Source organism: Clavelina lepadiformis, chromosome 4, assembly GCF_947623445.1.
Source record: "Clavelina lepadiformis chromosome 4, kaClaLepa1.1, whole genome shotgun sequence".
Classification (NCBI taxonomy): domain Eukaryota; kingdom Metazoa; phylum Chordata; class Ascidiacea; order Aplousobranchia; family Clavelinidae; genus Clavelina; species Clavelina lepadiformis.
The window spans coordinates 19,068,837-19,083,447 of NC_135243.1; the positions used below are offsets into that span (position 1 = coordinate 19,068,837).

At 33.7% G+C, this 14,611-nt stretch overlaps 2 protein-coding genes across 5 annotated transcripts; both read right to left on the minus strand.

The window, feature by feature from the left end:
• Positions 1 to 417: 417 nt before the first annotated feature.
• LOC143451335 (tumor protein D54-like) lies at positions 418 to 10,450 on the minus strand. Of its 4 annotated transcripts, none has more exons than XM_076951802.1 (7): positions 10,322 to 10,450; positions 7,135 to 7,259; positions 6,823 to 6,959; positions 6,416 to 6,475; positions 3,426 to 3,527; positions 1,739 to 1,799; positions 418 to 1,385 (listed from the first exon to the last, which is right to left on the minus strand). In XM_076951802.1, exons 1-7 carry the CDS (start codon positions 10,326 to 10,328, stop codon positions 1,269 to 1,271), a joined length of 609 nt encoding a protein of 202 aa, XP_076807917.1. In that variant the 5' UTR covers positions 10,329 to 10,450; the 3' UTR covers positions 418 to 1,268. The 4 variants fall into 4 exon arrangements, with proteins under 4 accessions (XP_076807917.1, XP_076807914.1, XP_076807915.1 ...); XM_076951799.1 differs by lacking the exon at positions 10,322 to 10,450 and adding an exon at positions 7,448 to 7,757; XM_076951800.1 differs by lacking the exons at positions 6,416 to 6,475; positions 10,322 to 10,450 and adding an exon at positions 7,448 to 7,753.
• LOC143451334 (adenylyltransferase and sulfurtransferase MOCS3-like) lies at positions 10,449 to 14,150 on the minus strand. Its single transcript, XM_076951798.1, has one exon. It carries the CDS (start codon positions 12,126 to 12,128, stop codon positions 10,749 to 10,751), a length of 1,380 nt encoding a protein of 459 aa, XP_076807913.1. The 5' UTR covers positions 12,129 to 14,150; the 3' UTR covers positions 10,449 to 10,748.
• Between the last annotated feature and the right edge of the window lie 461 nt (positions 14,151 to 14,611).

The window sequence follows — 14,611 nt, forward strand, 5'->3', positions numbered from 1 at the left end:
AATAGCATTTAGTTAACTCAAATCGCAGTTTAAATTGACTCTACTTGACTCGAGCCGAAAAAATGGCCAGATTACCTTGCAATGTAAATTATCTGTAATACTGTACAGCCAAGGAATGCGTTATATCCTTACACCCTTTTTCTGGCCAACTAACTTAATTTCAAAGCTTAACTTCATACAGTCATCCATAAAGATGAAAACACCCTTCCTGCTTTATGAGCCCACCTGCTTTTTAACCTCAAAATGGTAATATCCCGAAGTGGGTTTATAAAGCTGAAACCACTGCATTAGTTACAAATGTGATTTTCAGTAGAAGTTGTTTGCCTGATAACCTGAAACGCTATTGGTTGTTACTAAAAATCGTTACAAGCACCAAAATTAAATTCTCACCATATGTATCAAAAATGTTAACAAAAATTGCATTGCACCACATTATTTTATTAAACAATTTACAGCACATTGAACCAAGCAAATAACTGATTACATACAGCTAAAAATATAATTTTAAATGCAAAGTTTAAGTTGCAGTCTGGCACTATGGAGCACTACATTTAGTTATGTTTAAATTGAATAGTTTGTTAAAAATAGCAAGCAACAATTTTTCTTTAGTGGGAAAATTCTTAAGATCACAAAACCTGTAAAACAGTTACCAATCAAGTTTCTGCAAACCACTATAGTCTGCACCTGTTGTTGACAGTACATCAAATATTGGATCTGTAGAACTAAATTTTTGTTAATAACTTAAATTTAAAATTAACAAATGTTGTACTCCACCGCATAAATATAACACTCAATTTTTTAACAAACACCATCAACGCAACAGAAACCATTTGCATGCATGTTTATATAACACTAACACACAAAAACTTTATGAAATGTGGCGTTCGACTTTAAGTCTCTTGCACGTGCGAAAAGCAAGGTATATCGTCAGTACAAGCTTTGTGTATGGATACAGAACTAACAGAAAATATATATGTCTACAACTATGTAATATGTGCATCTTTATTTTCCATTTGATTCACGCTTAACGTTGAACGAGTAAAGATTAAGTGCGACTATCCCCAAATTTCATTTCTTCTAACGCTAGTTAAACTGGAACACAGGTAGCCAAGTTAAGTTATGTGTATATTGCAGAAATGGAACAAAAACCATGATTTTATTTTTCTTTTACAAAACAGCAGGGTTAGCTAGTGGTATGCTATATGCGACGCTTGTAGAAGTAATAGTTTATCTGACGATATTAGCTTCTGTTTATGGGTGGGGCAGGTTTAGATGGGAGGGTTTTCTGTGACATGAGGCTGCTCTGTCACTGGGTCCTTTGAGGGTACATCACCAGTAGGGGTATTACCAGCACTTCCTTCACGTGATGTGCCTGATACTTTTGCCTGTCAACGATAAATTTTAATTAATTTTTGAAAATAAAGTTGACCATTCTGGTCAATGCAACAACTATCGAGTGATCTGTAAGAGTAATTTTTGTGTCGGATCAAACATTTTATTTCTAAATATGTCAACTTATACAAAACTGCTTAAAAATCATTATTACTCCAAAATCTTTTGAAGTGTGGTAACCACATAATTACACTGTTCAATTAGCCAGGTATCAATAAAATTTACAGTTTGATTCAAGTTTATCATTTTGAGCTCAAATCTCCTGCATGCATGAAATATGGCTGCCAGCTCTAGCCCTATCAAATTTATTTAGGCCTTTTGCGATTCACAAATTTTGTTTTCTTACCATGATTGATGTGCCCATGCCTTCTACTTTTTCTTCAAAGCTTTTGAACGTAGGTGAATTTCTGTCATAAAAAAAAGTCATAGAACTCAGCTGATAGGAATAACCATACCTTTGATTATGCAAACGTTGGGTTTTAAGTAGGGACCTATACAATTTAAATTGAAGAAAAAAAGACATTGTTCAAAACCATCAAAAGTGTATGTTAAGCTAGGACAGGGGTCGGCAACCTGCGGCTCCAGAGCCGCATGCGGCTCTTTCATCCTTCTAATGCGGCTCTTATTAATTTTATTGCTACAGTAGAAACAAACAGAAGAACACTCGCGTCTTTATCTCACTGAGCACATTATAGTAAATGAAAGCATAATCATTCTGGTTGTGACGTCATAATTAGTCAATTAACACAAAGGTTGTTTTTAGCAGTCTACTAGCAGCAGTTAGACTAGTTATTATATTTTTGTTTTATTGTGAAAATAGTTTTGCGGCTCCCAGTGATTTTTATTTTGTGGAATATCGGTTAAAATGGCTCTTTAAGTGCAAAAGGTTGCCGACCCCTGAGCTAGGACAATTACGGATGTGCCAAATTGAAAAATAAGAGGAAAGATATATTTTGCTATCCATACAAATCAAAACCATATCTGCTAACTTAGCTTAATTATCATATATGCTTAATCAAAATTGCAACTTGCAAATTTCATATTTGTGAGAATACTATGAATCAGGGGTAAAAGTTTTGGACACTAGGCCGCATAACGAAAATGATGAGAAATGCTGACAGCAAAGCTTGATACTTTGTGCTGCCACATACGTCATAGTTGAAACCACAAGTGAACAGTTTAGTTGAAGTCAAAACACTTGGTTTGATAATAGTGACAAATCTAATTGTGATGAAACAAATAAATATATATGAATGTGATGCTAACTTGAATCTAAACTGTAGCAAAAATTACTGAACGTGATGGACATTGCACAGTCTGACAAAATTAATTTTGTACATTGTATTGCATCGAATGCCAACTCAATGCAGCACAGCAAGCTGCAGAATTTAGGCTCACACGACCCACAAGTAAGGAGCCTTTGAAGTAAATGGTCGCTATCAATGCGCCTTACTTTGATTCATGTTCAGTTTGGCACATAACTACCAAAAATTATATACATAAACACATACAAGGTATCTATTATAAAGCAAATGCATAGTATAAAACAGTGATTAGACGGAGTGTAAAGTCCACTCTTTTGCAGTATGACATAATTGGAACAATCAACCTTACTTAAACGAGTCGTATGTTGAACTGCGCCTTCGCAGTGATCTGCTGCATCCCAGTAAGCATAAAGTATATCAATGCTTATTAAATATTTATGGCAACAGCAATGAGTACTTTGTAAGAGAACATGTATGATATATGTCTAATTGTCTAACGTTACTATCAAATCAGAATACTGTACTTCCAGTATATTAATCACTTGAAAACCATAAAATTTTAAGTGATATTTCAGGTTAAATAGCTCTTTCGAACATCAAACAATTACCAAACCTGCTATAAATTCAATTGTAATAATTAAGCTCGTCAGGCTATAACGCAGAAAAAATAGCAATACATACTAATGGTAAATTACTTACAGATACAGTACGTATTGGTGTGTACATGCTTTAACATTTCAAAATCTTAAATCTCTTATTTCCACCTACTTCATTTCAGAGAATTTCGTTGACATTGTAGAACCAAATGTATTAAAAGCCTCTGCAGTGGCGTGACCAGCAGACTTCAGTGTTTCTGATGTTTTCTTGTAGCTGTATAAAAGATAATAATAGAACAATAAATAATTATAGAAGCAAGTTCTAAGACAAGTTAACCTTAAACCAAAGTAGAGTTGTCATTACGTATACCAGACAAAAAGTTTTTCAATGATATACAGTGTTAGTGTTAATGGTGTTATAGCCAAAAATATCACAAATTTGCCGCTAATTATAACAGAAATGGCAGCAATTATGACATGACAATGTCAAACCAGCAAGTGCGACAGTTGCGTTTGAAGTAAGTATCATAGTGCTGCCTGTGGAAGGCTAGCCAAAGTGTTTTAGATGGAAAACAAGCTCACAGGAACGTGATTAGTTGAAGATGATTTTTATTTTCAGTTACAGGTGATAATACATGTGCTAGTAAACCTTTTGTGTGCTTATGGCAATTACCAGCATCGCACTGGTCTACTGTCAACAGACAAGACTGAGCTCAGTGAACTGTAGATTGGCCTCATTCTTGAACAGTAAAAATACACCAACTGTAAGTCAGTTTAGTCCAAACTAAAGCAAAGTATTTCACTGAACAATAATAATTGTTGCCTTTGAAATGAAACATCTTATTGATAATTAAACACCTCTGCCACACACATAGATTTCATATTATGACATCATAATTGCCACCACCCACGTCAGAATTAGTAGCAAATTTTTGGAAACATTAATTTTAAGTAAAACTGCTTAAAAATATTATTATTAAATTATTTTTTGTTCGATGTAGCTATGGACAAATGTACCTGGGTTTAAGTTAACTTGTTTTAGCACTTGCTCCATATTTTAAGGATTTGCCCAAAAAAGTTTGTTTTAAATATAATAACTCTCCCAGCAGTGCTTTATAATCAGTATTAGAAAAGGAACTATGTAACTTATATGAGGGCAAGTTTAATGCAGGTTGCAAACAGATTTTGAGTTTACAAGGATAGTGAAGAAACAAGCATGATGTTATAATTCATAATAGATTAGCCTACTTTAGCATAATTGTGGATATGTGCTGTCCAACATGTCTGTCATTAGGTTATTTAACTTTAACGTTCGGACTTTAATCGAACAAAAAATTCGGACTTGTGAGAATACAAATAATAAATTTTGATTTTTGTGCAAATCCGAATCTGCCAATTTTGTTCGATTCGCTAATCAAAGCGTTCGACAAGCAAGGGAATTAATATTGCTTAAAATTATCACCTCTAAAAGATACCAATTTGTGTTCCTCAAAAATTCAAATTCACACAAAAGGTTTATATATAAAATTAAACATCTTGCAATTATTCCACTGTATTTATGATTAATTACAAAAATGAAGACTCAAACGCTTTGTTGATGATTTTTTACTTTCTGTAAAGGATTCGATGTAAAGGTAACTTTTGAAATTTAGATTTGTAATAATAAAAATATGGTCAATGTTTGTATGTAGTATTCAAATTTACATTCGCTTTGGCAAACTGGTAGGCAACAAGTTGTGACACTGTCGGAACCAAAGCGAAGGATATATAAATATATGTTAGAAACCACTACCCATTTTGAGTGCAGATATCATATTCTATTAATCAACCATATATATATATATATATATTTATATATAAATATAGTATACTTTAGATGTGAATATGAGGATATAACAGGCTTCTGTCACCATTTTAGCAATGCAAATGTCAGCAAATAATTATGCTAAATACACAATACAAAAATGAACATGCATGCAGGCAAATAAAAAAACTTATACAGCATTATGTTTTTCATTATCTATAACCAGGGTTGCCATCGGTCTCAACTCAAAAATAAGGACGACTAGGAATCGAAAGACGAATACCACCTTAAACGGTGCACAACAGGAAAAAGCAACCAATGTTCCTAAAAAAAAACAAAAAAAACAAGACACTATCTGCATGTTTTTAATTTTGGTATCTCTTTGGTACAAAATGTAAAGGTTTCAAAATGCCCAAAATACGAACCTCTGCCCTAAAAATAAGGACGCAAGTGAAAATAAGGACATGTCTTAAAAAAAAGGACAAACATATTTTCTAAGACACGGACCTTTAAAATAAGGACAAATCTTAGAAATAAGGACGGTATGGCAACCCTGTCTATAACACATGAATGGCAACAGGTATACTATGGATAGTTTCATATCTTTTAAAAATTAATCCACTTTGTTTTTATAAGTTATTGCATATTTATAAGGATAACATATAAACTGAAAATAACAAATACATCCAACTTAATTGCATTTTATTAAATAATATAGAAGAAATTGATTACATAATATTGAAATTTGAGACAAATGCACCAAAGTAAATCAGAAAATGTCACAACTTAGTAGATTAATTAGAAATCGCATGCTGTTACTAAATGTGCAAATAAAATGTAAACTTAATGACTAGTCTACACACTTCATTTCCTTCAATTACATGAATTGTCATTTCTGGTCTTCCTATAATGAACGGTTTTGATCATTAGTGCAGATATACTTTTTCTTCATGATTACCCTATGACCTATTCGCGAACCATCATTACCTCTGATTACCAATTGACTAAATATAGTTATAGCTACAACTAAATAAATATCTTTTGAATATCATATTGCAAGTAAATGTTTACTGGTTCTTAGAATTTAGCTTGATTTGCAAACAAATACCAAAACCAATTAAACTGATACTAATGGCAATTCAAGTTCAAGGAGTTCATACCGTTTCTGTAACAGTTGTAATTTAGCTTTTGATTTAGGATTTAGCATTGATTTAGGAACTGTGTACAAAATCGTTAAATACAATAAATTCAATACCGTAGTAACTGCATTGTTAACATTCTTGGCCAAGGCATATGAAGTAAGTGATTAAGAATAATGGCATGCATCGAATAAAGGAATCCTATAAAATTTAACTCACTATTCTGATGATGTAACTTTTTCATTCAACTCAGAAACTTTAGCTTGAGTGGTTTGGTATCTGTTGGCCAATATAATATACTGATACATCAAGTATTACAACAATGATTGTGGTTAAATGTGACAGACTACCGGCCACACCCACAGGAACTGAAAGTAGATGGACATGGACAAGGTGAAGAAAACAATAAGCAAGCAGTACAACGTATGGCTACCAGAAAACAATGAAATCAACCAGTATATTTCTAAACAACTGAAAAATACATACAGAGATGCACTTTCATCAAAACATGTGTATAACATATCAACATTTAAAACTACAAAAATAGTCAAAACATTCAGGACTTTTGTCAGATTTTATGCAAGAAGAGATTCAGTAATACTTATAAGTATATAAGTAATACTTACGCTTGTGAACTTTGGACTTTGTTCAGCTCCGCTTTCAACTGGCCTAAGGGAGTTATACCCAACTCTTTTTTTAACTCAGCAGCATGTTGTTCTTTGGCAAGTAAAACTTGTCTTAGTGTTGCAATTTCTTCTTCAGTCTTAATATTAAAATTAATCATCACAAAACCATTTCAATCTCAGGCCGAAACCAAAGCATGTTACACTTTTATTAATACAAAATATGTGCAAAAACATTAATTTCTTTAGAAAATATTATTTCATAATCTTGAATTTACAAAATTTTAGCTACAAAACAAAAAACTGAATATTTGCCTTTGCAAGCTCTTGCTCAAGTTCAGCTTTTCTAGCTTCTTCAACACTTACAGGTGGAGGCATGGATTGGTTTTCTGGCTGAGATAAGTCAGGATAAATATTGTCCGCTGGCGTTGTGGTATCAGCTAAAATTGTATTGATAGCTTAAGACATTGTGAAATATATATAATATATATCGAAGCCAAAGAAGAATTCTAGAGGTTATTTAATTAATTAGTTAACAAGTATTTGCATTTAACCAATATATACACTGCACAGCCTCTGCAGCTAAACTTAAGTATATGCAGCTGAAGGGCACATTGCACATACATACATGGCACTGTTTGAAAATGAGGGTTATGCACAACCGTTTTGCTTGTTGAGAATGAAAATATATCATCAACACTGCCAGGAGAACTCCCATCGTTTCTTGGAAGGATGGTTAGATATTGCTTATAACTTTCATGACTTTTTAATTTACTGAGATCTTTGGATAATTCTTGGGTCTTTGCATTTATTTCAACCTCATCTTTTTTATCAGTCATTATTTTATCCAACGTATACTTTTTACCTCAATATTTTTACATTACCCCAAATAATAACATTATCCATTATTGCATCAGTTTAACAAAAGGGCAAAAACTGCATCTCTATTTGGAAATGAAATAGGCCTGTATTAACGACAATTAACCCAAATAAAAATATCTAGCACATTGATCAGACCATGTGAGACTATATATGATATAACATATTTACACACTTGAAGTAATTTTGATACGTTGCTTCTAAGTAAACTAAAAAACTAGCCATTGGCACTTAGTTTCTGTGAAAACAGATATATCACAGCCAAGCAAGTAAAACTTTAATCTAATAGAACAATATAGTCAATGTTTTCAAAATTGAAACAATATATCTAACTACACATATGTGGGATTTACTCAGTATGCCACTCTGTGTGTAATTCACAGACCAGAAAGGCTTTTTAACAGTGGGATTTAGAAAAGCTAAATTTTCACAGAAGATGCAACTAATAACAGAAAAGATTGTAAGTCCTTCGATCGAGGTGAAAAACCAGTCCCAGGACCCTTCTCTCCGGACACTTTGACGAGAAAACGAAAGAAAAAAGCATACATACGCTTGCGAATCCAGCACGAAAAGTGGCCTGAAATTTGCTAAACTTTTGACAATTACTAGACATGGCTTGGGTCAATTTTGACAATTAAAACATTTGTAACACAGCAAGGCATTCTTCTTTCTAACGATGTAATTGCTTTGTGTTGAACTGCGACAACAAACAAGGAAATCGAACATATACGAGCCTTACTCCCGCCAGCAAAGCAAAACCAGCAAGGAAACATTATTACAACATCGTACTCAAATCACAAGCTCTTGTGATGTCACAACAACCAGTCTGACTCAATATGCGATGTATAAGCTAGGACAAGGTGGTTGTACAATATACACTTAATATGCAATGTGTACACAACTACAACTGCACGAAGATATGCCATTGAATAAGTAGATGTTAAGGGCTGAGCAACCGAAAATAATTAAAAGCAATCGTTTTAGCAGAGTAAATGTGCAATCCACAGGGTGGCGGGCTGTCTAGTTACATCAAAACTATGAACTTAATAATCTTACGAAGATTTAGATACTACTTTAAATACAAAATGAGTTTGAAGATGTGAATTTATACATTCAAACTAGATAAAAAGTTTGCAGATACATTCAAGTTTCATGCTCCAAAGTTTGTGCAGAATATTTATTCCATAGCTTTAAAATCATTACAAACCATTTCCATCGTTATGTGCAACAAAACATAATAATAACCCTCTTTCTGCAAATACTAGGTTAAATTTGATCAAATAATTAAAACTACACATGGTAAATAACGGCAAAGAAAATGCGGGTAGGTCATGCTTTGCGAAATACGTACTCAATTGATGATGTCACGGAGTCTCACTTTTTAGCAATGTAGTTGGTATATTATATAGTTTATGGAATCCTAAACTAAAATTAGTTTTTATTCAATAGGATAGCATCACAAAGTTAATGATAGTCTTTTGCTACAATCATTCTTGAATAAAAACAAAGTCCAATCCTTACATTACTTGTTTTTATGAAATATTCTACTATGTAATAATCTAACTCATATACATAACGTACAAATGTGCCTAATACTTTAGTACAACCACTGCCTTAAATCTGGCTTTGAGCCACATAACCTGCTTCTCAACTAACAATGTGTAACATATGTTTTCTGCAATTTGAGCATAGAATGACAATACAAACACAGATTAAACTCGTGACAACTCTGCTTTGTTGTAACTAGAGAGCAAACAATACAAAGCAAGTGAGTTTACAGTTTGTCATGAACCTTAACATAACAATAACCTGTGCTTGTTTATTTCTGCACAGATCAACATTTTTAAAAATCAATAAACAACGACACACCCAAACGAGAGGATATTTATGACAAAAACTACTTTGCTACCATCCAATTTTCCCAACTACTTCAATAAAGTAAAATTTACGCTTAGTTGTTGGTCTATAGTCTATACCATAGCAAAGCTTGGGAATACCTGCCAAAGTTTAATGCTATATTCTGCATCTTATTATTTTCAGTATTTGCATATATATAACAAACTTAAGGAACAAAAATTAGCTATATATATAGTATAAAAATTGAAAATCATACACAAGGCCAAAACAACCTTTTAAAATCGTATATCTTCAAAACGTTCCATATCATATTCAAATAACTGCCAACCAGGGGACACAGCTGCATCCCGGAAGCAAAATAGCCACCGTTTTGAAGTGTCATCACGACAGATGTCAAGTGAGAGTTTGATAACACTTCAGTGCCAACAACTTCATGATATGATTGCTGGTGATTTATCATTTGCCAAAATTCCTTTATTAACATGTCTAGACCAAACTTTTATGATATGTCTGGTGCCTACAATGGTTGAATATTCTGCATGTTGCCAGCATAGCACATATTTTGGATAGAAAGATTTGAAAAATATCTGCATAGCACTTTAGCATTGGTCTTTTTAATTAGCAATTAAAAGTTATGTGCATAAAACAATCTGCATTCTAATTGTGTTCATGGCTGCCAGTACAGATACAGAACTATATACAGTATCATATTTATAATGCATTTCAAATTAAAGTGGCACCGTACGTATGGTAAAATGTTTCTCACCCATCATCTTCTTTAAGTATCCTCAGTATATGCTTCGTACAATTGATTTCTCAGTGGTACTATTTTTCCAATGACTTAAATGATTTCAAATGAACAGTAATAATTAGCAATCGAACTTAGGAATGAACTGAAAATAATGCAAAGCATTAAGTTAGCAAGGTCTCAAAGGTAAAAGACACAAGCGATGCTTTCCATTCTTATTAAAACGGTACGAAGACAAAGTACCATGTTTCCTTAAAACACACATTTAAAATTAAAACATGTTCTTTCTTAGTAATACAGTATAGAAATGTACACAGTAAGTAAACTAAAAAAGCAGCGTATTGGATGGCACTCTACCGCTCTTAGAGATCACAAAAATATAAATGGTTACCTACACACAATCAACAACAATACACCGGGCATGAAGTATTGTGATAGTCATGAACTAATAATAAGGAAATGCCTTGTCTACAGTTCCACCCCAGGCCATTAGGCCGCCTATCATATCACAAATACTTACAGGAAGCTCGAAAGTAATATACTGGCTCAAAATTTTAACAGCCTTTTGGGAATCGTTACCCTGTTTACATACAACAATAATTGGGATTTTGTCATTACTTGATTGTATAAATTTTCCTGATAATTGCTCCATTGCGTGTTTTAATGCTTGCAAATTTGAGTCAGTAAGATTCGTTTTAGCATTTTGGTTTTTGCTTTTTAATGACAAGCACTTAGCTTTGCAAAATTCTAGAGCCTTGATAGGTACATTGGTAGTGTTGGGCAAAGCACATATGTCCAGTTCGACATGCTGGCGGACATCAAGCAAGATATGTGGCATCTGACTGTCAATAAATTTAGTTTTATATTCCACAGGACTGATACGTTGGTCAGCTGGTAAAAGTTTAATGGTAATGCATTTATCAGCAGCAGCCATTCCACAGAACTTCTCATAATCTGGTAAAGAGTCTTTTGATATTGTTGGGTTCTTGCCACAAACAACACAGCTCTCTTGAAATCCTCTTATTTTAATTGACCTAAACATCCCAACAAGGCCATCAAACACCAAAAGCTTCTTGTGGTAAGATGGAGAGACGCCAATCATGATCTTAACTGCCTCAAGAGCCTGAAGGCAACCTATAATCCCCGGTACCACTCCCAACACCCCTCCGTCAGAGCAATTGGTCACAGTTTCTGGTGCAGGAGGATTGGGGTATAAACAGCGATAACATGGTCCATAGTTCTCTTCATCTGGTGCCTTGTAATGATAGATGGTCAGCTGACCTTCCCATCGCAAGGCGCTTCCAGAGATGAGTGGTTTGTTAAGAAGCACACATGCATCACTGATAAGGTAACGAGATGGTACGTTATCGGTGGCATCAATTACTACATCATACCTCTGTACTATCTCCAGAACATTATCTCTATCAAGTTGCAAATGATGTTGGTCGATTTTGATCTTAGAATTGAGCGCTGTGGCAGCATCAGCAGCCGAAGTTGCTTTGTGGGTGCCAGATTTTACTTTTGCCTCTGTATGTAAGATCTGTCTATGTAGATTGCTAAGTTCCACCTCATCATAATCGACAATACCAATTCTTCCAAGACCAGCTGCTGTTAAATATTGTATCACAGGACATCCCAGACCACCAGCACCTATCACTAAAGCAGATGATCTTAACAATGCCTGCTGCCCTTGTACACCAATTTCAGGCATGATCAACTGGCGGCTATATCGACTTATGCTCTCTTGGTCCATTGTATTCTTACATTCTGTGACACGTTCATCTGTAGTTGATTTGTCATCGAAAAAGTTCCTGGTGTCAGACATTTTACCTTGGTGGGGTATAAGAATGACTCAATATGCTAGTAGGAGCAAGCTATCAAACCTTATTGGTAAACAAATGTATAACAATTACAAGTAAAAAAACTAGAAAAAACTAATAAAGTAGCCTGCTTCATCAAATATTGATGCAATACTAAACTCCTATGAATGATACACATACGTAATATACATAGTGCTTGTAAGTTAAACATAAATTTGTTTAATTTTGTGAAGCACAATAAAATTCTTCTTTCAGGATTTATAAATTACAGCATTACACAGAACTGCAAAGTAGGTCAACTTCAACTGATTTTGTAAAATTTTGTCTGTGTTAGATTTAATATCAAATTACAAAGTTTCATGAAGGATATTTCTTGAAAATATTTTTTTGACCAAAAACTACTGAAACAAATAAAAAGTTTTTCAGTTTCACACATATTGTGTTGAGTTTGCCATTTTCTGATTGGTGGGTTTTTTTAAACATAGACATCAAATGTTTTCAGTAGTCAATTTTTGAACAATTTTTTATTAATCAATTCATCCTTAATCTGCAAAGCTTTTCTTCAAACATCACCGAAAAATGTCTGGTAAACTTAACAAATTGTCTCTGTCACACATTGGTTGAATACTTGGTCTTTCATGTCTAGCAAACGCAAAAACGATCGCTGTAACGGGAAGTTGTGGGACAGTCCAGAGAAGCCAAACAAAATAATCAACTCCAGGCTAAATTCGATTGGATATAATTAAAAACCAATGACACGGGCAAGTTGACTAGACAAGCATGCTTTCTCTGCATGTTTCCGTACCGAAAACTAAGATTTATTCTAAATCAAAGAGATGATCGTCACTACGTGGGCATTTTGTCTCAATTATTTCTCAATGCAAAAGTAAATAAGAGCAGGAAAGTAAATGTGCATGTTAAATATTTTATTTTAATGTATGTATATATTATAATATATATATACGATTTGAATCTGAATATATATAAATATCTGTTTTAACATATCTGGTATCGTAGCCTACTATTCCATAGATATTGAGTAACACTAATTTGCTATTGATAACAATGCATTTTGCCATAGTCGGTCTTTTTCGTACACTAGCTCCGACACAAAATTCACACCCAAGCAGAGAAAACTAGTTCAAAAAGAAATTTACAGAAAAGATAGCTCTGAGAAAATTTAAACAAACACAGAGAAGGAATTAATGCTCAAAAGTGCAAAAAATGGGCTCTCTAACTCGTTTGTTTCGTGACATATTACAGTTTTTGCACTGGATGGCGACATTTTCGTTTTAGGCTTGAAAACCAGTTTTTCCGAGGTGGATGGGTTTGATGCGATGTAACTTAAAAAGTATTTTACGTAGAGACTTGAAACTTGGTATACAGTTAGAAGAGGAATCTTGCTTACTACCTGCATAAACTCCATTAAATTGGACCAAATATTGTATTAAAATAGCGATTTTGTAGTAAAATTCATACACTGGTTACTTTTGTAGACGGGCTACATGACTCTACAGCCCAGATTTGCAAGTAGACAACACTAATCTATAGAAGTAACAACACTAATGTATGGAAGAAACAACACTAATCTGAGGAAGTTACCACACTAATCTATTGAAGTGAGGAAGCAAAGGGCAATTTAGTGATCAATGCAAAATGAGAGTTGGGGTTGGTGGAGACTAAGGTAGTGTTGTGACTTCATCATTTTTGTAGATTAATGTGGTTACTTAAGTAATTAACTACTTGCCTAACTACCCCGAGTTAACTCAGAATCGGTCGACGATAAAAATTAACTATCACGAGTTAACTCGTTTTTAGGACAAACGCTCACATATGCTCAAATAAATTCTTTAACTATTTAATTGTAGTTTTAAATCAATAGCGCGATCTACAATCTATCTTTTTGTTATTTCCGTCGTTGGGTGAGCTGGAGAGCCAATAACATAACCAATACAAAGCTGTTTTCAGCAGTTTTCAGGTGAATAGAAGGAGTAATTATTGTGTTTTTACACAGAGTCATATACTCTAAAGCAGTGGTTCCCAACCTTTTTTGGTGTCGGGGCCGAATTTCAAACTTCAGAGTATGTATGGAGCCGCATGAAAACACTCAAGTAATTATAACGAAAAGTTTAAAGCATGAAATCATGTACCAACGAATAGCAACACTAACTAGAAAAATAACACAAATAAATTTAATGTCCAACTTGGTCTTGGCTTTGAGCTTTAACAACTTTGTCAAAGCGAGGCGCAATTGTGGTTTAGGATTCAGGAGGTGGTTTATGATTCACAATAAGTAGACAATGGGCCATTCACAACAGTATAAAGTAGGCTACAAGGTGTAACTGTAAGATGTAAAATGAAAAATTTTGAACTAACACTATAAATTTTGACCAATTTTTTATTATTTTTGACAAGTCAAAAAATAATCGCCCTAATTATTATAAATAGATTTTTTTTTTTGTGGGATTTTCAGGGGTCATTGAGAGCC

Bases quoted from the DNA above. Each gene is read 5' to 3' on its own strand.
- LOC143451335 (XM_076951799.1), bottom strand. From the start codon at position 7,658: ATGACTGATAAAAAAGATGAGGTTGAAATAAATGCAAAGACCCAAGAA. The intron at 7,260-7,447 runs GTATGTATGTGC...ATACAATTTTAG, and splicing joins TCATTTTCAAACAGTGCCAT to CTGATACCACAACGCCAGCG. The intron at 6,960-7,134 runs GCAAATATTCAG...TTTAATATTAAG, and splicing joins TTGAGCAAGAGCTTGCAAAG to ACTGAAGAAGAAATTGCAAC.
- LOC143451334 (XM_076951798.1), bottom strand. From the start codon at position 12,128: ATGTCTGACACCAGGAACTTTTTCGATGACAAATCAACTACAGATGAA.